This window comes from Scleropages formosus, chromosome 10 (genome assembly GCF_900964775.1).
Source record: "Scleropages formosus chromosome 10, fSclFor1.1, whole genome shotgun sequence".
Lineage (NCBI taxonomy): Eukaryota > Metazoa > Chordata > Actinopteri > Osteoglossiformes > Osteoglossidae > Scleropages > Scleropages formosus.
Window position 1 is genome coordinate 6,113,635 of NC_041815.1, and position 20,967 is coordinate 6,134,601.

The window sequence follows — 20,967 nt, forward strand, 5'->3', positions numbered from 1 at the left end:
GGTGGTTGCTATGGGTCAGGTCTGACTCGATGGCATCGACAACAACTTGTCCAAAAAAACTTTTGTTGTTTGGTCTCCCTTGTTTAATTAAACACAGCATTTCTTTCTATTTGGTACAGTAACTTACCATAAGTGTGAAATGTTTCCCTATTTACAGTTCAGCAATGTACAACTTGATACAGTTTCCAGTATCCAACAGTCCTGACAGAAAAAGACATGCTGCGTAATGCAGCTACACTCCAAAAATTCACACCTGTAGAATAACTACATCTTGCTTATGATTTTATTTGAAAAGGGGAAACACTGTCTGAACGCAGGGTCAACAATGTTATGTTCTGTGTGCCTCCTTCGGCTTGACTGAGTCCTTAACGTTAAAACTCAGATGAATTACATCCATCGGCTTCTTTGGCCACCTGGCCAGTCAGACGCTGGACTCTGTGTGAAACACCTTGGTCCTGAGAGCTCTGAGACTATTGTGAAAGCTGAGGGTGGCCTCTGATGGCAGGGCCTCAGAGAACCTGACATCCAGGCTTCGGTTCATTTGGGACTTTCGCCTGATGGAGTTCTGGATGGTCTCCGAGGTGAAATAGTAGACAATAGGATCAAAGCAACAGTTGGAGACAGCTATGCACAGGGCGACGGGGTAGATGATCCTGACCACGGACTCGGCGAAGCAGCCCTTGATGATCTTGGTGCGCACCATGGCGTAGAAGACCAGGTTCACATTGTAGGGGATGAAGCAGAAGCAGAAGATGAGGAGATGCACCACAATCATGTGCAGGATTTTAGTCTTATTCAGTTTCCCACCCCGACCAAGCGTTTGGGGATGGCGCAGTGTCCGCAGCACCATTGCGGAGCAGAAGACGTTGAGCAACAGTGGGATGAGGAAGCCCACAGTCTCAATGAAGATAACCACCTTGGACAAGTGCAGCTTCCACTGCTTGGAGGAAAAGTTCTCAAAGCAGTACTGTTTTGTGTCGCTGGAGTTGGGCGAGGTGGCACCGTCTAGGAGGAAGCCTGTGGGCAGGCTGCCAGCCAGCACTAGTGCCCACACGCCAAAGCAGACTGCCTTGGCCTTGCCCTTGGTGCGGAGCATCCTTGAAGGGAAGGGGTACACGATTGCCAGAAAGCGGTCCACGCTGATGCAGGTGAGGAAAAGCATGCTTCCATACATGTTGATGTAGAACAATGAGACGGAGAGCTTGCAGAGCACAACGCCAAAGGGCCAGTCCCGGTTGATGAAGTAGAAAACGCGCATGGGCAGCGTGAGGACAAAAAGCAAGTCTGACACCACCAGATTAATCATGTAGGTCGTAGTCTCGTTGCGCAGCTTCAGTGAACATAAGAAGATGTACATTGCTGCCATGTTGGTAATGAAACCAACCACAAACACAATACTGAACACAATAATGTATAGATTGTACTTGAAGTCGTCATTTTTTGGGCAGGCATAGTTGATTCCAGAACTGTCCAGCAGCGGGGCGGAATCATTCATCCTAAGGGGAAACTGCCCAAGGAATCATTAAAGGAAACAATTAAATCCACTGTCCTTGGATTCAGCCGGAGTTGGCGGTGGCATAACCGAGCATTGTGATGCCTTGGGAAAGACTGCTGCGTCTGTCACAAGAGCTTTCTGATCCTCGACGACCGAGTTGGGTGCTCCTTATTTTTCACGCAAGGCAACGAACACACCTCTGTTGCAAACGCTCATGGAGACCAGCTTCATCCGTGTGCTCGAAAGCTGCAAGAAACGTTAGGTCCCCCTCCCCCGTCCTGAAGTCTTAGTCACCTGGCAGGATGTGGCCCCCCCCCCCAAGGCTGCAGCTGCGGAGTTTAACTCACTCACGCGAGTTTGGGCTGTCCACCCTTTGTCTTGCTTTTTTCCTGAAGAAGACTGAAGACTTCAATCCCGAAAGACAAAAGCAGAATCCACTGCTACAAGATCACGTCCAGATGTGAAGATTTTGGTGTGCCTCAGTAAGAAAGCAAAGCAGTCCCAGGAGATCAGAGGGACTCTCAATGGCAAGTGGAGCTTCGGAGAGGGAGCTTCTTCTCCACGATTAGCTGAGTTCCATTCCTCTAGGCGTGTGGTAGCGTGCGACTGAGCACCTCCCCGATCTCCCCCCGAGGGGTCAGCCTGCTGTCCGTCCGTCCGCCCCACGGCACCGCTTGTATGGCAGAGCGGAGAGACGGTCTTTCGGGAGCGGCTTATTTCGCAAAGTGTGCTGTTGTTACTGCCAGTGGGAGAGATGAGAAGGAGGTGCTTAATGCGGTCCCTCCCACTCTTCCACCCCCCCCCGAGATTGAGCGAGCACAGCCAGAAGACTTGAGAAGGCAGGGCTGTTCGTCAGGAATGAAGTCAGTTTAACCCTTTCTTATACTTAGGCATTGTGTTCAACCGCATGTGTATTTGCTGAGCTTCAGGGGAGGGGCTGGGGGCTGGGCTTCGTTTAACTGCCCCCCATCTGTGGGAGCACCTGGTGGACGGCCCCGGAGTTTCCGAAAAGGTCGTAAAGGCCCGCGAGGTTTCGTAAAATCAAACACTTATCAGCGGATGGCGGGGCGGGAGGTGTGTTTAAACTCTGAAGAGAGAATGGGCAGAAAAGCGTCTGGTTCCACTTTTCAGTTCAATCTCTGAGTGGATACAAACCCTTCCCCCAGCCGCTGGAAGAAGATAACGTTTCCAGTTAGTCAACCTCTGGTTCCTGAACGTCTAACACCGCTTAATCTGCTTTCACTTTTCTTCATTCCAATCACCCACCCAAACCGTGAATTATTCGCATATTTTTTCTGAATTGGACAAGCGTGTGACACGCCAGTGCACGATGACATTCGGCAGCTCATAGCGATAGGCGAGCGCGCGCACTACTGCTCTTCTCCTGCTGTTGAGGACGAACGCATAGATTGTCATCAGCTGCAGCAGTCTGGGGAAATAACGACGGAGGGCTTCTTGGAAATGATGCATCGAGCTGAGAAGAGCCATAAACCTGCGGCCGTGGAAATAATGGCTCTGGCGCCCACACGAGCGGCGAAGGCGTATCGAATCGGCCCCCGGGATCATCTAAGTGCCCTCATTACCACCCTGCCGGCTGCCGCCGCTATGTTGCTCATACCTCCTGTGGCTCATAGCTCCGTATGGCAATAGTTCCCTTTACCCGTATAAAAGCAGTTTCCTGGTGAACCTGTGCTAAGGTAGTACATACAAAGCAGCAGGCGGGGCACACGGCGCTGCCCGTACTTGTCTTTGAGGACATGCCCGTTTCGCCCGACGGCGGCTTCTCGTGCTAACGTCTTCAGAGTCCCGGTGACTCGGAACGCAAAACTGAAGTCCTGCGGTAGCTTTCGGTCAACGGAAGAGGAAAACGAACGGGGGACAAACGGGAACGCTTTAGTGTGATCGGGGCTCTAAAAGCGGGAGGCCCTCGTTCCCCCCCAAGGGGATGTTTGGATGCTGCAGAGGGCCGTTGACATTCGAGGAGGGCTGGTGGGTCGTTGATCTGAGCCGAAATTCCACAGCGTGGCTCCGCGAGCCGTTCCGAGGAGCGCCAGGCTACGGCAAAACACCTCCCGTGAATCAAATTCAGCCCAGCGTTTCCTCTCCAGTAAATGAGGTGGAGTATTTAGATGCCGTCCTGGGTTCAGCCATAGAAAAACTGCTCCTTAGGCAGTGCGGCGCTCCTAGCGCCCCGATCCCTCGCCTGTCAGACAGCGTGGCTACATGTTCTCAAAGGAACGCGAACCCTCTCCCATCTCCTTGCAGATGTAGCCCGGCGACTCATATCGACCCGACTATACACGAAGACGGCTGTCTTATTATTTTTGCTAGAGCAGTTAGGGATACATTTTGTGCAACATTTTTAAGACGCTGCCTTTTCCGTGCAAAAATCAGTCTTCACGCAAATAAGCGATGGAAAGGAAGCGACGTGCTAGCTGATGCTAAGCTAACGCGAAGTATCTTCTGCATCTTTACATCGCTGCAACAGTCTCATCTGTTACTTTGTTAACCTAAAATGTTCTTTATTTTGGGTTAAAATGTTGACGTGTAAGGATGACCAGCACTCGTGAGGTGACAGACCTTTTGCTATAAGGGATTGGGAAGCGCACATGTATTTAGACAATGAAGCTTTAAAAAAAAAAAAACTAGTAAACTGAGAAACACGTTGGACCTTTTACAGCTGCAGGTAATTTCCTCCCTCTGCAGCCTGCTAAAAAATTGAAGCGCACTACAAATAGTACTTTGAATGAGCGTTAAACCCCCTCCCCCGCTGTTCACATGCTGCTGTATCAGTGGCCTTGCAGTGAGTACTGCTAATGTTTGCACACTTCCCCGTCTGTGAATCAATACCACATTACAAACCGACCAAATACATTAGGGTTAGAGTAATACATTAGTGTAGCATTTGCAATGTTTGTAGTTCGCATATTCTCCCCGTGTCTGTGTGGGTTTCCTCCGCGTGCTCTGGTTTCCTCCCACAGTCCAAAGACAATGCTGTTGTTCAGGTTCACCCATAGCGTGTGAGTGAGAGAGAGTGTGTGTGTGTGTGTGTTCCACTAATGTATGGATGAGTGACCCAGTGTAAGTTGTGTATCTAGCAGTGTAAGTCACCACGGTGAATAAGGTGTGTGGCCTGATAACACTACATAGAGTTCATTGGAAGTCGCTTTGGAGAAAAGCGTCTGCTAAATACACACACATACACACATTGGCTGAAGCCGCTTGTTCCGAGCAGGGTCGCAGCGAACCGGAGCCTAACCCAGCAGCGCAGGGCGTAAGGGGACACCCCCAAGACAGGACGCCAGTCCGTCACAAGGCACCCCAAGCAGGACTCGAACCCAGACCCGCCAGAGGGCAGGACCTGGCCCAGCCCGCTGTGCCACCACCCCGTCTACTAAATAAATGTAAATGCAACGTGAAGAAAACACTGGTTTCCAGAAATGCAAATGATGTTATATGAAACTAGAACAATTTATTTTCGCTAAATGCCTTGTCAAAGGTGAGAAACGCTGTATATGGGGGAAGGGGGTCAGCGATAATTTTAGTGTTTGTTGCGTGTTTGCAGCATTCAGGCTTCTTTGGCTGAAAACGAATTTGCTGTCTTTACTTAGGTTTGACCATGCTCTGATGCTCGGTCGCTCACTGAGCCACGACTCACCTGACCGCTTGCAGACAGAAACACGGCTCCATGCTGCCATTTTCACATTTACATTTATTCACTTAGCAGACGCTTTCCTCCAAAGCGACTTACATCTCATAGAAAATACAACGTGTGCGTTACGTTAGTATTTTACTGCTCGGTCCATTTTTCCGTCCTGCATTGCCACGTGCGTGTCACGTTATGTCTATTCTGGGGCTGTGGTTATGCTGTGCGGCCAGTCGCTTGTAGTCTGTGCTTATGCACTCTGGCTTTTTACAGTCAAGAAATTTGCATTCTTCTGACAATTCCGTCTTGTTACCGTAAATTCAGAGGTCAGTACTTCAGCATTTTACTTTATTAGTACAGGGTTATTTAAAATTTCAACAAAATCAGCAGCATGCGTAGTGGTTCTCACTGTATTTCTCACTCTGAGTGTGCTTGTGTGTGCGTGTGCCAAAGCAGTTTGTCCATTGAACTCATTCACACATCATTTATCCTTAATTCATTAGGATGATTGTGGTCTTGGGTGCAGTGGGTTGGACCGGGTCATGCTCTCTGGTGGGTCTGGGGTTCGAGCCCCACTTGGGGTGCCTTGCGGCGGACTGGCGTCCCGCCCTGGGTCCCCCTCTGGCCTTATGCCCTGTGTTGCCGGATAGGCTCCGGTTCCCCACGACCCTGTATGGGACAAGCGGTTCAGAAAATGTGTGTGTGTGTGTGTGTGCGTGCACCAAAGCAGTTTGTCCATTGAACTCATTCACACATCATTTATCCTTAATTCATTAGGATGGTTGTGGTCTCCGGTTCATCCAATTTTGCACATGGCTTCGTTGCTCCAGTACGTACAACAGAAACATTGGCGCTCAATTACTTGTCATACGTATGGACCACAACCTTTACGATGGGACTCTGAAGGGCCACCGAATTTCTTCAACCTCATTTGGTAAAAACAACGAAATACAGAAAGAACGAAGGCCGTTTCCTGGCCTGGTGCTGCCCTCTGTAGGGCTCGGCTGCTATTGTACAGACACTGCCAGCGGTTTGGATAGGAGCTGGTGTTGGAACAGCGTTAAGTACGTGACCGAAGCAGGAGATTTTTTCTCGAGTACGTGTACATTCATAGCCGCCCATATCAGCCGACTCACAGCAAATAGACACCCGCACTTTGGACTGTCACCTTTTTCGTGAAAAAGGAGGACTAGCTGAGGAATCTCCGAACGGTCCATATAGTGAAAAACCGGACCGCTTTTGTGCTACAAACCGCAAAATGTCCCATTTGTCAGTTATCAGCTTTCACTCTTAGTGCCTCTAAGGTAAAAGATGATGTTATATCCCACGATTGCCATCTCTACCATTTGCCAAATCGTAGAGATGGCAATCATGAGATACGACATCATCTCTGGCTCCAGGGAGAAAAAAACATCACCATATGAATCATAGACCATCCTCTGCGTCTGACACAAGTTGATACTTGCTGACCGGGTAGTACCACAACTGATCATGTGGTTTATCACTTTATCAATTGCATTTACTGTCGTTCTTTGGTGACCTTGTTTTTTCCCTCTCTGGCCTTTACACTGCAGTTGGCCAGCAGGCAATATGGCCTGCCACTAATACCCTAACCATCTCAGAATGTATCAAATAAGCAGCATGATGAGACAAATTACAACTGTCACTTTTTATTATCATCACATTGACTTCACGTTCTTCTGTACTCCTCACACCCCGATAAAAAGAAAAATAGTTTTACATGTATAGAGTGATTAATCCTTTTTTTGTTAACTGCAGCAGCATTAGTGAGTCAAACTTGTGTTCAAAATGAATCACAAAACATAATACTGGACTTGGGAAAACACATGAATATATAAAACTGTGTTGACAGACATTCTCAGGCAGAAAAACTGCAGTTTAGTGTTGTATTCAATTTAATTTTAGCGACCTCATGAAAGAAGCACATCTCATTTGCCATCTTAGAGAAATTTAGCAGAAAGAAGTGGTTTGACTGCAATTCACTTGTTCAGATTCAGACCGGCTTCTACCAATCGTGTGTGTGTGTGAGAGAGATGCAGGCCAGGCTCCTTTGAAATACCTCAGCAACTGGCAAAAGCCACAGAATACAAAGAATTACCGATTACACTAGCTTTTCATTGCTGTGGTTCAGACTGGCACCGTTGCTTCAGATACATGCTGCTTATTATTGCAGGTCTTCCATCAACTGTTTTTGAAATTTGGACTTCAGGGTGTCATGGAAGCAGCAGAGACTTCTTCTCTAATGACTGCATCGTGACCCAACTGGATTTGCAGAGCCCTTCTCCAGCAATCTGTACAGACACAACTTTGTCCCACTCACTTCTTTACTGCTGATGTAACAGCAATACATATCTAGTTCTTGACATTTTCTTTTTGTGTCAACAGCAGTATTGCAGACCAAAGTTCTTCATCGATTTACAGGTCTTACATGAAACATTTGAAACACTTGACCACTGTTGTGTTCTATAATGGACCAGAGATAAGGGACACTCCTGTTGACCATGTCCTGTCAGCCACTTGTCATTTGAGGGATCCTTTTCCTTAATGATAAACTGCAATAAAAGGATATCAGCTGCTCATCTCTATCTGTAAACACAGGTTGCAGGAATCCCTTCCTCTGAAATGGCAAATGTCTCAGTGACCTTTGTTTATCAAGAAGCGAGTCAAAGTGTAACAGTTGCTCCTCTATATGGACACTGTCACAAGGCCAATAACATTTGCTGAAAATTCCTTTGAACAGGGGTTTTAACACTTTTTTCTCTGGTCAACTCTTACCCACCTTTCCAGTTCAAATTCATAGAGTATAGTATCATCACATTCATACCGGACACTAAAACATGTCTATACGGTATTTCTGTTTGCTACCATTCATTTCTCTTTTTTGGTTAGTTCCACAAACTAGGCTTTAATGTAAACAATTCTCTCTTTCACACTATAAAGTGAAATAAACGTGTTTACTATGTCTTCAGCACAACTATGTATTTATGTCACCATGAATATTCGAGTACTTTTCAGCTGTAACACAGCATAACCATAATGCAGGAACGTGCACCCTGTAATCACAGTAATAGCCTCAGAAAAATCCAGACCGTTTTTTTTTCCCAATGTCGGCAGAAGCCCGACTCTTCCTGGTATGTAAACTTCACTGAGTGGTTCCAATCTATGCTTCAGATCTTGTCTGGTATTAACAAAAAAGGAGTGGTTAGAAGTTCATATCTACCCACCTCTGAGCTGCTTTCTACTGTGCTGAAGAGCAGCCCTTAGCATAACCTCTCATGTTACAAGGTGCCCAGTGGTCATGCCCCATTTATTGTGGTCTGTGGGCTTTTAGCTGCTCCTTTTCAATTTGTCTAACCAAATGAAAGCTGCAGTTCTGAACTGGCTCTATATCGATGAACAATCAAAAGATGGACTCGTATCCACTGCCATCTGTCTCAGGCAGGAGATGATATGTATTTCTGGGATAATTTACCTCCATGCGATAGTGTGTTTGTAAATATGAGACCCACACTGGACGATCATTGTACTGGCCAATGTCCCCAGTATCCTGTTCCCAGGTCCTTGGGGTGTCTAGATCGTTGTCTGCTCTGTTTTGGTCCCACTGAATGGCCTTTCTCAGCTCAACCCAATCCACTGTTGACCTTCTACATCCACAAGCCACTTAGGTCCATGATTACTCAGTTCTTGAAGGCCCCAAAGCGACTGGCTTTGCTGATGAAGTTCTTGAGCAGCTCATGGTCCATGTCAGTGAATGCCTGTGTCTGGGTCACAGCCGTCAGGTGGTTCACACAGAACTTGAAGCAGAACTCCTCCAGGTCCTGCAAAGAAAGTGGTGAGAGATCTTGCTCCTGCACACAAAAAGGCTTTCTACAATTAATCACGCAAAAAAAAAAAAAAAAAAAAAAAAAAAGAGAGTAAAAAGCTAGACAGAACCACTTTTGCAGTTTGACAGTCCCCCAAGTCCAATTCTGGCTTTAATTCTATACAAGCACTTCCAGCAGTTGACTGAACTAACAGTTTTCTTAACTAATGCAATTTACCAGCTTGTTACCTTAGGCTGCTATCAAGTGGAACAGATCCACAGAACCTACCCGGGCTTCATACTTGACGGCTGCTGACAGCAGGGTGATGGCATTCTCCTCGCAGATACCCCTCTTGATGGTTTCCTGACACAACCGCTTCAGCCGTGTCTCCCTGTAGAAGGTGGCAAGGTCCAGCAGGCCTGGGTGGAGCACCCATGTGGTGTCCACAGGTCCAGAGCGGTGGGGAATGTGGTACAGAGAGCCGGATATTTCTATCAGGGCAACTAAATACATCAACCACTACAGTAAAACACTGTGGCCCATGACCATATTGCCAGCGGGCGACTCCAGTGCGAGTCCAATATAAAAGCCTGCGTAAACTCCACAGATATTACCAGCTATCCGTAAACACTTGATTCGACAGCAGTGAACAATTCTCGACAGGCCAGAGAAGAGGAAACTGAAGACCACTAGATCAAACCGAGATAATCTTGTGTGAGAAAGTCCACAGGCCAACTTTACAGGGAACATATCTGTGGAATTTCTGCCAGGTGGCATTTAAACAGGTGTGACAGATATGGCCAGCGGGTAGCTTCCTAGAAGTATTTACACAGAGCCTATTAAAAGGATCACTGTGATTCTGAAACCTTCCAGCATGTCTACACAGGTAAAACCTGTACTGCTATCCACACAGCACAAGAGGACAGATTGCTTTCTTGGCACCCCCTCCTTGTGTTAACGGTGACGGAGACAGGCTATGCTCACCTATTGCGTCCTCTGGTGGCAGGTTGATGGTGTCGGTGTACAGGTACTCGAGAAAAGCCCGATATACCAAATAAGAAAACTGATGGACCTCGATGGCTTCCTCATCCGTATCGTTCAAAAGTTCCCGGAAATGTTCACACCTATAACAGTAAGACTCGATATTTAAATGCGCTTCCACATTTTGGCTCGTTTACCGTTATCAGCCCGGTCCCGATTGTGACGGATAGAGTCCAGAGATGTGATTGCAGTGAGGGTCTTCAAGACTTCCGAACATCAAACTCAAAAACGGAAATTACTGATGGGATTTCAAGTGGGAAAGTCCAACTAATAAACATGCTTGAAAGCTGCATGTTTTCTCTGTTTCTAACATAAAATTACCAATGGGAGTCTAACTGGTTCTGTTTTGCCAGACATGAAAAGGTTAACAGTGGGCCACATACATCCTTACGGGAAAAAAAAAAAAGCCAAACAGCTACTTCAGCCCAAGTTCAAACCTGTTACTGACTGGAAAATCCCCGAGGTTATGGGGAAAAGGAAAAACAACCTCCTCTGAGAGATTCCCAGCATGCAAATTTCAAAGCGGTGTGTGGAAATGGGGTGTGTTCTGGAGGGGTTCGGTTCTGAGTTTCCGACTGACCGCACCTGATTTTCAGCAGGGCCTTGTGAACATGGATGTACTTCCCGTCCACCAGGAACTTCAGGTCGGAGATCTCAGGACTGTCAAACTCCTTCTTGAGTGACTGCGCTACTGTCAGGTGATCGTCTCCATCTGACAGACAGGGAGACGCATTCCACACGTCAGTCTTAATGTCAACTGCCAGTTCGTTCACCCTCTCTGTTCAAGCACGTCTTTTCTACCTCACCTGTTAAGCACCATCTTTGTTTTAGTTGTTCAGGAAGTTTGAAAATTACCTTTGGCTGGGATCAATGTGCTTTACGGAAACTCAAAGCTGTACATGATGAGTACACTTCAGACCACAGCCACTGCCAGATTTTTACTTCCCCTTCAGAGGTCCAGTAAAAGGGTGCCAAACTGTTCCTTTTAAAAACTATTTGTCACTCAGTTTTTATTAGATGTTCTCCTTATCTTTACCAGGGGTGGGCATGTCTGGTGCTTGTGGGAAGTAGAGTATGCTACTATTTTTTGAGCTCATGAACGGGATAGTACCTCCCCTGCTGAATGCTTGCATGATTTAAACTGTCTATGCAGTAAAGTACAAAAAGGACAGCACTCACAGCTATGAAAATGCTATTTTAACATGAGTGCGTTTCAGCTTCAAGCCTTCTGCAGCATGTGCAGAAAAGAAAGCTTGAGAAAGCATGCAATTAGTAAATATATGAAGAATATACAATATCATGACTCAAACGATCTTGTGTAACTAAGGCCATCACTGAAGAGAGAGAACAGCATGCATTAAAGCATGTGAATGGACAAAAAGATGGTGCACAAGCCAACTGATCAGGTGAGGTTACATTACATAACAAAATGAGTGGCTACCTTAGCTGTGCAATTTGGGCGCTGCGGTTCAGAAATAGCACCAGGGCAATTTTACGCTACAATAAGTACATTCCCAGCTCTGAGTGCTGTCCTATATATACTTTATTTCATGCATTTTGGGAGGGTCAAGCACTCCATACAATAATACTTTTCGGCTGCTGCAGTGAGCATGCGTTATTCATTTACCTATAATCAAACAATGTAAAATGGATTAAAAGTAATGTTCCAGATTGGAAACCAGAACATATAGTGGCCCAAGGAGACCAGTGCTTCCCACCCTTGGTGTATCGAAATAAGAGAATGATAAGAGAGAGGTGCCGAGAGGACTAAATGGCAAGTGTACAAACCAATTTGCAGAAAGACGAACGCAGGGACTCCCAAAGCCACGTCTCCGTCACTCACCAACGGCGAGGAGATGCCAGGTGACGGCTGGAGTGGCGAAGCAGGCAAAGACGTCATCTGTGCTGGTGAAGTGCGTGAGGTGGGGGGTGGCCACGGCCTGGCCCCGGCAGTGCCCCCACATCAGCACCTGGCCACCCTGGGTGCGGGCCGCAGACGTGTGGCAGGTATGACACGCTGCCACCTCCACCATCCTGACGCCAATCCGAAACAAAGGGTGACACACACATCATCCATAAAACTCACTGAGCGTGAATAATGTAGCAGTACAACAAATCAGTTGAGGAGGAGCTGTGTGTATGCTGGTCTTCACATATTCATTTTATCTGATACTTTTATCCAAAGTTACTAATCGTATTAAGCTACTTACAGTGATTTACCCATTTATGCAACTGACACTATTTACTGGAGCAAATCGGGGTAAATACCTTGCTTAAGAATATTACAGCAAGAGATATAATTTGAACCTGGGTCCTTTGACTGAGGGGGGCACGGTGGTGCAGTGCGTTTGGCTGGTGCCTTGCTGTGTGGCTGGTCTGGGGTTTGAGTCCTGCTTGGGGTGTAGTGGCCCTGTCTTTCTCCCTGTGTTTGCCTTCCCCACCATGCAGGGGAAGGACCTGGTAACCCACCTCTGTTTCCTCCCTTGACTTGCCTTGAAAACCACGCGAGTGGTCGCTATGGGTTGGCTTCCACTCGGCACTTACCATACCATACATTTGACTTAGGTGGCAACTGTAACTACTGCTCCACCTGCTACCCCAGGTACATTCATTCCAATCTATTGAATTATCTCCAGCTCATGAGCCTTGGATACCTTAGGCTTAATGGCTTACATTTTGCAGTTTACCATATTCAGCATTTATAAACATTGTCATGAAAATTACAGCGGTAAAACACTAAGTGCATTAAGGAAAGCAGGTGGAGCAAGAAGCTGTTCTCCAGTAGACCACTTTGGAGAGATTCTGGCAGCCCACAATTTCCTGCGACAAACCTTAAAAGTGATCACCAACCCAGTGTCCCCATGGAACAGTTCTTAACAACACTACTTGGTGTCCCAGAATGCTACAGTTTCTGGTTCAGCCTCACCTCTCTTTGTCCATGTTAATGAGGGTGGGCCAAGCTTGGTTGCTCTTGTTGCCTGTGCCCAACTGCCCATAGGAGTTGGCGCCCCAGGCGTAGACCAAGCCTTCGTCCGTGAGTGCCAACGTGTGCGCGTACCCGCAGGCTACCTGCGGAACCACAGTAGGCAGGGCAGAGCTATTTGAAACATTTCCCTTTAATGCAGTGCCTTCTTTTGGAGCGTTTTCCATCTTTTCAAATGTTAACAAATGATTTGATGGAACTCCGACACCACTACCTGCTCTTTTTGATGCCAGGCATTAGGTAACATGTTGAGTAATTGCAAGTCACATTCTAACAGTGAAGAGTAAAAAGGCAGCAGTAGCGACTGTTATCACGCGGTACTTCCCGAACCTGCACGATATTAATGCCCTGAAGGGCAGCGATGCGGCATGGCGTCTGCTGATTCCCGTTGTTGCCCAGGCCCAGCTGCCCATTGCAGTTGTAGCCCCAGCCGTAGGCCTGCAAGAGAACGAACACTGTAAAGCAGCTCTTACACAGGATCACTGAGAGAAATATGCTTTTCTTGCTAGTTAGGGTTCTTCAGACATACCAGTTATTGCAAAAAACCTATTTAATACATATAGCATCTTCTCATTATCTAGTCAGCTGACTTGATCTTCCCTGACTGACGTAAAGGGAAATATTTATTACCTATTTATGCTGTCCATTCTCAAAGAAACACATACATTCTTAATTCTTGACTTCAGCTCTTGTGTTTTGAGCAGTTCAACAGTGTTGCCCTCCCCCTCCAAGAAGGTGAATGCATAAATCTTATATCGCTACTCTCTGACTGGATTCCCCTTAGTGACATTTAAGGTCTGTGAAAAGGTGTTCTTTGGAATGGTGATGGGTAGTTTGGGAACCTTACCTCTCCGTTATCCAATACAGCCATGGAGCACAACTGCCCACAGGCAATGTTAACCACCACTTTGTTCTGCAGACAGCTACTGACCCGCCGCGGGGTGGGCTGGTTGGCCGTGGAGCCCGAGCCCACCTGGCCCGAGTTATTGTAACCCCAAGCGAACACCTGCAGGTGCAGAGACAGGAGTGGGGTCAGCTGAAAATCCATGAAGTGTCACACACTCTCCCACAGGGGAACTTGATGTTATTCAAAGGTAGTAAGTATCCTTTTGTATTGAGATCTGAAACTATAAGCTATTATTTGTTCATCTCAGTGGATAAAAGCACCTGTCAAGATACATGTGACTGTGTGGATCTGTGCATGATTGAAAAAAATAATGTATTACATGTGTATGTTACATGTGCACTGAGGGGGGGAACTTGCAGAGGCTGGTAAGAGATCGCTCAGACTAGTTCCTGCAGTACCCACCTCCCCTTCAGTGGTGAGGGCGATGGTGTGGTGTGAACCACAGGCCACCTGCGTCACCTTCTTGCCAAGTAGGTTGGTGGACACCTGTGCAGGGGTGAGCCCATGGTTGGTAGTGCCGTTACCCAGCTGGCTGTAGCCATTGTGGCCCCAGGCGTACACCTCTCCATCTAGGCAAAATCAGTGGTGGGGACAGGTGTAGGGAATGCAGCATAGGGAAAAAGTTCAGGTCGTAAAGCAAAATCCAGTCTATAAAGTGGATACAGGTCACCAGGGAGCTACCAGTCAAATATTAGCTCTTTTCTTAATGTCTCTGGGAATTAAAGTGAGATGCTACATAACATGTATTAGGTTTGAAAAACACTCCCATGTGTAACTCCACACCCAAACTGGTCTTTCTTGAAGAAGACGCACTGGGATTGCTGGGCTCTTGCCAGTTACAGCTGCATGCTGATATTATCTTTCACATCTCCAGAGCTGCCATACTCGACTTTCAGTGCTTTCGAGACTGAAAGTTATTATTCAAATGAAGAGATGAATTTACCAATAAGTCTTACATTTATTCACTTAGCAGACGAGGTTGTCCAAAGCGACTTACAACGGATACTATGTAGTGTTACTAGCCCACACCTTAATCACCAAGGTAGCGTAGTAGTTAGAGTGACTGCCTTTGGACCCAAAGGTTGCAGGTTTGAGCTTCACCTCCACCTGTAGTACCCTTGAGCAAGGTACTTACCCTAAATTGCTCCAGTAAAATTACCCAGCTCTATAAATGGGTAAATAATTGTAACCTTAACATTGTAAGTCACTTTGGAGAAAAGCAATGAATAAATGTAAATGTACATTGCTAGATACACTACTTACAATGGGTGACTCATCCATACATCAGTGAAACACACTATCTGTGTCACTCACACTATGGGGAAACCTGAACAGCATGTCTTTGGACTGTAGGAGGAAACTGGATCACCTAGAGGAAACCCATGCAGACATGGGGAGAATGTGCAAACTCCACACAGACTGAGCAGGGATCAAACCCATGTTCTTTCGCACCACCTAGGTCCTGTGAGACAGCAGCGCTACTTGCTGTGCCACCCATGGTGCCCTGTCTTGGGATTGCCATCAGTGCATGTTGAGCACCATATCTTTTGGTGGTTTCCGGACTAACAGTTATTGCCAATTTTTTTTTTTTTTTATTAAAGGATGTACCCTTGTGTCCTGAAGCAATAGCAACATGTGTATTAGCAGGTATTTCAGTACCTTCTGGAGTCCCACTAATTATGCGTGTCACTAGTGCACCCTTTTGGGAATCCTGGAGTCACAGTAACTACTGTGGTGTTGTTTGGTGCTTCCTGCAGTGAAGTTATCTATTTTTATGGGGTTTGCCTTTCAGTGCCTCCTGGAGTCACAATAATACACATATTGTTATTGTATCTTTCAGTGGGGCTTGGGGGGTCCTGCTTACCTGTAGTGGCAATGACCACATGGGGCCCTGTGCCATAGCTCAGGGACACGATCTTCTTTCCACACAGGACGTCGATTCTCCTGGGCTCGATGGTGCTCTGCATGTCCCCCAGACCCAAGCAGCCACTGCAGTTGGTGCCCAGGGCAAAGACCTGCCACCAGGGACACAAAAAAGCCTGGGGTTGGGCCTCCACATGATGCCGGGATGGTTTCGACTACACAAGTACAACCAGTTTCCTGCAAGTGACAATCAATCTTTCACTCGCTGTTTAAATGCGTGAGGGTTTTTAATTCCCTCAATGACTTGGACAAGATCCTTTAACTAAATCCCTGAAGAGTGACTGAGAAAAATGTGAATGACAGCTGTCGTCGGGTGTCTGCCTCTGGCTTCGAACCCAATCTATTTCTAAGAATAGGCAGTCATCATTCCCAGGCTTACCTTCCTATGAATTTAGAAAACATGTCACTCAGAAATGTGTTTTGTCTACAGCATGCTGTGCCAGAGTTTTATCATCTCCTCCTCTAGAGACGCATAATGCAGAAATTTCATATTTAGCAGGTGGTTCTCTGGCAACAGATTGGTAATGGGGCTAGTTTTTCTGAGCTTTTATGGACTTACTGCATGTTGTTGAAGCACTGCTCCACCAAGATAAACAAGAGAGAATGTGGATAAACATCATGCACACGGGTTCCTTCGTGGATAAAACAGGACTTGGGCTGGAATTACTGTCCTATTTATAGCTGTTCTCTACCTGCTTATCGACCTCCCGTTAAAGCATGTGGGCACGCCGGAACATTCACTCGCACTTTGAGAACCAGAGCTTGGGCTCTAAGTTAAGTCTGCACTTTAATTTTTTTAACTCCATTGTTTTGACTTAATGGGAACGATGTCAGGAGGAGAAAAAAAAAAAAACAAGTCATTTTTTCACACCCATCCTGCTAGAAAAGCCTGCCAAAATTCATTATTTGGCTAGCCTTTGTGGGGACGTGCACTGTGAGGGACAAAAGGTAGCACAGAGGGTAATGACATAGACCAGTAATGTGTCGGCTGTTAGAGCCAATCCCACAAAGCTCTGCTGTTCTCACCCTGCTTTGATAGAGTAAACATGTATACGGTGCTGCTTCAAAGTATGTGAACCCTATAGGGATGGCCATTCTTGCACAAAATATGAAACGCAGAAAATATTACAATAAACGTATTAAATGAATGAATTATTTTGCTTTACACACCTGATTCTACTGACCTACTTTGGGTTCCCTCATTTTTACACCCGCACTACTTGTGTTTTTTCTCCTACACAGAGGATTTCCTCTAAAGCAACACACGGAATTGTTCATTACACACCTATTGTGTCGGATGAGGAAGACTGATTCTCACTGAATAACAATTTTGTGGTAAAACTGAAGCACACAAGCCACAAGGGCTCCACATACTTTCAAACAAAACTGTAAATATATCTACATATTTTTTTCTGTCTACCTCATGTCACTCAGAAATGTGTTTATATATTATATATAATTATATCAATAATATATATACATAATTATAAGATAAAATATTATTGTATACAATATAAATATATTAGTTATTAAATTATATAAATTACTTTGACTTTCACTGTGACGTGACTGATTGGTAAGCCAGAATGTTGAGAGTGGTTTTCGCCTTAAAAACTGGACATTTTCGTTTAATCTCCGCTTTAGAATTGTGTAAATGGTATACGCCCTTTTAAGAAGTATCATTAATAAATAATATATATAAATAAAAATGTTTTTTGGCAGAAATTTGCTGCGCCCACATGATCCTACACTACACAGATGAGGCCAAGCTTGCTAGGATGCCAGGCCGACATCCGGGGCCCTGGGCTCCGTTGGCGTTCGCGCTCGCGCTCGGGGCTGAGCGACATCCCCGACCCCAGGTCTCCCCCCCAACCCACAGCTCCTACGTCCCCGGCCGCACCTCGTCGTTGACCGTGACGTAAAGCGCCTCGTTCCCAGCGCTCCCGAAGACGCACGCTTGCCGGATGAGGCGCAGCTCGTCCGGGGGCAGGAAGGCAAACACGGGCCACTTCCCCACGTCCAGCATGGTTCGAGCTCTGCGGGACAAAAAGGCACAGCTGACAGCATCGCGAGACTCTTCTCTTCCCTTCTCCGCCACCTCAGTGAAAAACACACTAAGCGCAACTAATCCAACAATACCGCGCTGGCTGGGCTATTATTATTCCTACTTTTGCTACTCCTCGCTAAACCGAGAGCATCATGATCATCAGTCATCGTGCTTCTGGAGCTCGTCCGTTTTTATACGATGAAGTGACGTAAAAAAAAAAAAAAAACAAGTCTACCTTGCTGTGTGAATCACATTTTTTAGCAAAATTGCATGAGGAAGAAACGTGGAAGTCCAGGTGCCCGGGCGTTCCATTGGGAGGTTACACTTTATTAACTATTTATTATTCGTGGCCTCGGTGAGACGCAGCGAATTACCATGTAGAGTGTTGACTGTCATACGTCACTGTCACCCGCCCTTATTTATTGCCGTTCTTTATCCAGTATATTGTCCGGCCGGATCACTGTAACACAAGAGAATAGAACACACTCACACACACAGTCAGTGTGACACAGGATTACAGTGACATGATGCAGGAAGCGCGCTGCGCGCTCCAGCACAACGACACTGCCGCGAACGGAGAGAATACTGACCAGCATGATTCACAAAGAAGCGGGCAGTATGTATTTCACCGGCTGAAGAAGACGCTACGACCCGAGCGCATCTCCGTGAACTCACGGATTTGCGTTGCCGGCATGTTTTTCTTTTTTTCTTTTTGTCTTTGTGCTCCATCGACTTGCAGGCCGAGCTGCCTGTCAGACAGCTGCCGGAGACCCCGCCCACTGCAGACTCAGCCAATGAGCGTCGACAAGCAGCTCTTACTGACTTTCCCTAATCGCTGTTGATATCAATTAGAGATCCCGCCCATATCAATTTCAGCCAGTGAATGTAAAGCCGCCCCACTCATCAACTTATCGTTGTCAGCAGGTTCCATAAACCCCGCCCTCAAATTATTTCAGCCAATGAGCGTTGCCCCCTACGCTCACAGACTTTCAGGCTCGGTGGCTCGCGCTGGGGGGCAGGACAGATTTGTATGGTTTCCTGAGGGAGATACTTGATAGTATTTAAAGTGTTGTCTGTACATTATTATTTGTTCATTTTTGTTAATTTATGTGTGATTTTAATGCGACATTCTTTTGTCAGGTATGAAAAGAGAAATTAAAGAATAATGCCCTTGACTGACACTACTTTGACTTTCACTCTGTCTGACGTGATTCATCATTGTTTTGTGATTTTGCAGTGTGTCAGAGAGAGAAAGTGGTTTTCACCTTAAAACTGTACATTTTTGTTTAATCTTCGCTTTAGAACTGTGTAAATACTATCGGCCCTTTAATAAGTGTATATCGGTACATCTGTTCTTGTTATTTTAGGTGTTTTCAAGTTGTTATTCTGGGTGCCAGTGTTTTTTAAGATCTGAACTGAATACTTATTCAACTTATTAATTTAGCTGATGCTTTTCTCCAAAGCGACTTATGATAATTTACCCATTTATGAAGCTGGGTATTTTTACTGGAGCAATTTTAGGGTAAGTACCTTATGCAAGGATACTACACACAGCTGGAGGTGGGATTTAAACCTGTGACCTTGGGGTCCAAAGGGAGCAGCTCTGACCACTACACTACCAGATGTCCTTTATTAATCTTATTTATTTCAGTAAAGTTTGAGGAGAAGTGTGGCGAGGGTCATTGAAGCGCTGTCAAAAGCACATTTTATTAGTCAAATATAAGAACATCAGTGTTTGTGTGTAAGGATGTGTCATTTCTGCTAACTGACCAGGTGGCTGCTATTTATTATTATTATTTTTTTAAACCTCTTTAACCCTACAAACAGGGGTGTAGCCAGAACTTTTTTTTCAGGGGTGGCCAAAATAAAAAAAATCACAACTGACTGTGACATGCTGTACCAAAAGCAAAGTCTACGGACAGAAATTCTATAAATTCTGCAGAATTTATTACAAATGAACACAAGAAATTAGTGACAGTACTTAGAAATGTCTGTAAAAACGTTGTATCATTTGATACGATCCTTATTCTACATTATTTGTATATTGAGATGCTAATGATGCAAATTGGGTATTGGAAATTTTTTTTTTTTTATGCTTGCAGATACAACTTATGTAACCTACATACCTGGTCTGGTGGGTTGTGTGTTTTTGCTCATCTCTGATTCTGGTCTGATGTGTGTTTTGTCTCTGTAGAGCTTCTCCACAAGCTTCCTCGCAGACTGTATGGTACCTCTGCTTCCTCCTTGTCTCTCTCAGCAGCACACATTTCCCTGCTTTTTTCCTCTCTGTACCATTCGTTCCCCTGCCTCTTTGTCATTTTCAGTTTTACTGCTACTAGTCCTCTGTTTGTGAAAATGGAAAGAATCTTCCTAGCTTCCCCTGCTTTCCTTTGCATGCTCTCTACAGTTAGACGTACACAGCTATCAAGAAATTTAATATTATTAATTTGAATAGCTACTTACAAAAAACAGTGACAAACTCGTAAGCATATGATGTGGTAACATTTATGTGCAGTAACATGATTATTTTTAAAAATTAGCAGTTGCAGTAAGTTATGCGATATAATTGTAAGCTAACATTGTTTCTCATGATTAAACATCGCAGTACCTCAACTTTAACAAACTTTCACGAAATGAAATGTAGGTAAACAACGCTGATTTTACTCTCCTGAACACCGTATCCCCTTGCGTTGCTCACTTGTGCTGGACTTGGCTGGAGCAACGGTACCTAAATTGAATTTTACCGCTCCTGCTCCTCCCTCCTACACACAGAGGTTTGGGCCGTGCGGGCGGTTCGCAGCTCTTCAGCCTAATAGCACCGAACACTATTTGCGTCGTACAAGTCTGAGTGGCGAAAAAAGTCACCTGTCAGTGTGCTCAGAGTGCTTTGCGCAAGAGGGGTGGCCAGAGGGGTGGCCGAGCTTCAATCGGGTGGTGTACTAAACTGTTAAATTGTTGCTTCAGGCATAATGCAGGCACTGCAATAACACAGAGCGCTGGAAATCATGCCATTTGCTTCTTTCATGAACAAAATTAAACACCATATCCACATGTATGCATATGAGATAATACTGGCAATTTCTCCAATTATCCCCATCCCA

At 45.8% G+C, this 20,967-nt stretch overlaps 2 protein-coding genes across 6 annotated transcripts; both read right to left on the bottom strand.

The window, feature by feature from the left end:
- Positions 1-391: 391 nt before the first annotated feature.
- Positions 392-2,225, bottom strand: lpar6a (lysophosphatidic acid receptor 6a). Its single transcript, XM_018764122.1, has one exon. It carries the CDS (start codon positions 1,493-1,495, stop codon positions 422-424), a length of 1,074 nt encoding a protein of 357 aa, XP_018619638.1. The 5' UTR covers positions 1,496-2,225; the 3' UTR covers positions 392-421.
- Positions 2,226-7,039: 4,814 nt separating this feature from the next.
- Positions 7,040-18,637, bottom strand: rcbtb2 (regulator of chromosome condensation (RCC1) and BTB (POZ) domain containing protein 2). Of its 5 annotated transcripts, XM_018765154.2 has the most exons (13): positions 18,457-18,637; positions 18,241-18,326; positions 17,720-17,855; positions 15,761-15,911; positions 14,299-14,465; positions 13,837-13,995; positions 13,320-13,427; positions 12,933-13,075; positions 11,850-12,040; positions 10,592-10,718; positions 9,950-10,089; positions 9,254-9,468; positions 7,040-8,980 (listed from the first exon to the last, which is right to left on the bottom strand). In XM_018765154.2, exons 3-13 carry the CDS (start codon positions 17,843-17,845, stop codon positions 8,840-8,842), a joined length of 1,668 nt encoding a protein of 555 aa, XP_018620670.1. In that variant the 5' UTR covers positions 17,846-17,855; positions 18,241-18,326; positions 18,457-18,637; the 3' UTR covers positions 7,040-8,839. The 5 variants fall into 5 exon arrangements, with proteins under 5 accessions (XP_018620670.1, XP_018620664.1, XP_018620658.1 ...); XM_018765148.2 differs by lacking the exons at positions 18,241-18,326; positions 18,457-18,637 and adding an exon at positions 18,102-18,207 and having other exon boundaries at positions 9,254-9,384; XM_018765142.2 differs by lacking the exons at positions 18,241-18,326; positions 18,457-18,637 and adding an exon at positions 18,102-18,207 and having other exon boundaries at positions 9,254-9,456.
- Positions 18,638-20,967: the final 2,330 nt, after the last annotated feature.

What these genes read in the sequence shown, in the direction of transcription:
- rcbtb2 (XM_018765133.2), bottom strand. Translation starts at nt 18,178, where the DNA reads ATGGAACGCCCGGGCACCTGGACTTCCACGTTTCTTCCTCATGCAATT. An exon ending in AAGGCCCTGCTGAAAATCAG is followed by an intron (nt 10,090 to 10,591) that starts GTGCGGTCAGTC and finishes TTACTGTTATAG; the next exon opens with GTGTGAACATTTCCGGGAAC. An exon ending in GCCACCAGAGGACGCAATAG is followed by an intron (nt 9,469 to 9,949) that starts GTGAGCATAGCC and finishes TGATGTATTTAG; the next exon opens with TTGCCCTGATAGAAATATCC.
- lpar6a (XM_018764122.1), bottom strand. Translation starts at nt 1,495, where the DNA reads ATGAATGATTCCGCCCCGCTGCTGGACAGTTCTGGAATCAACTATGCC.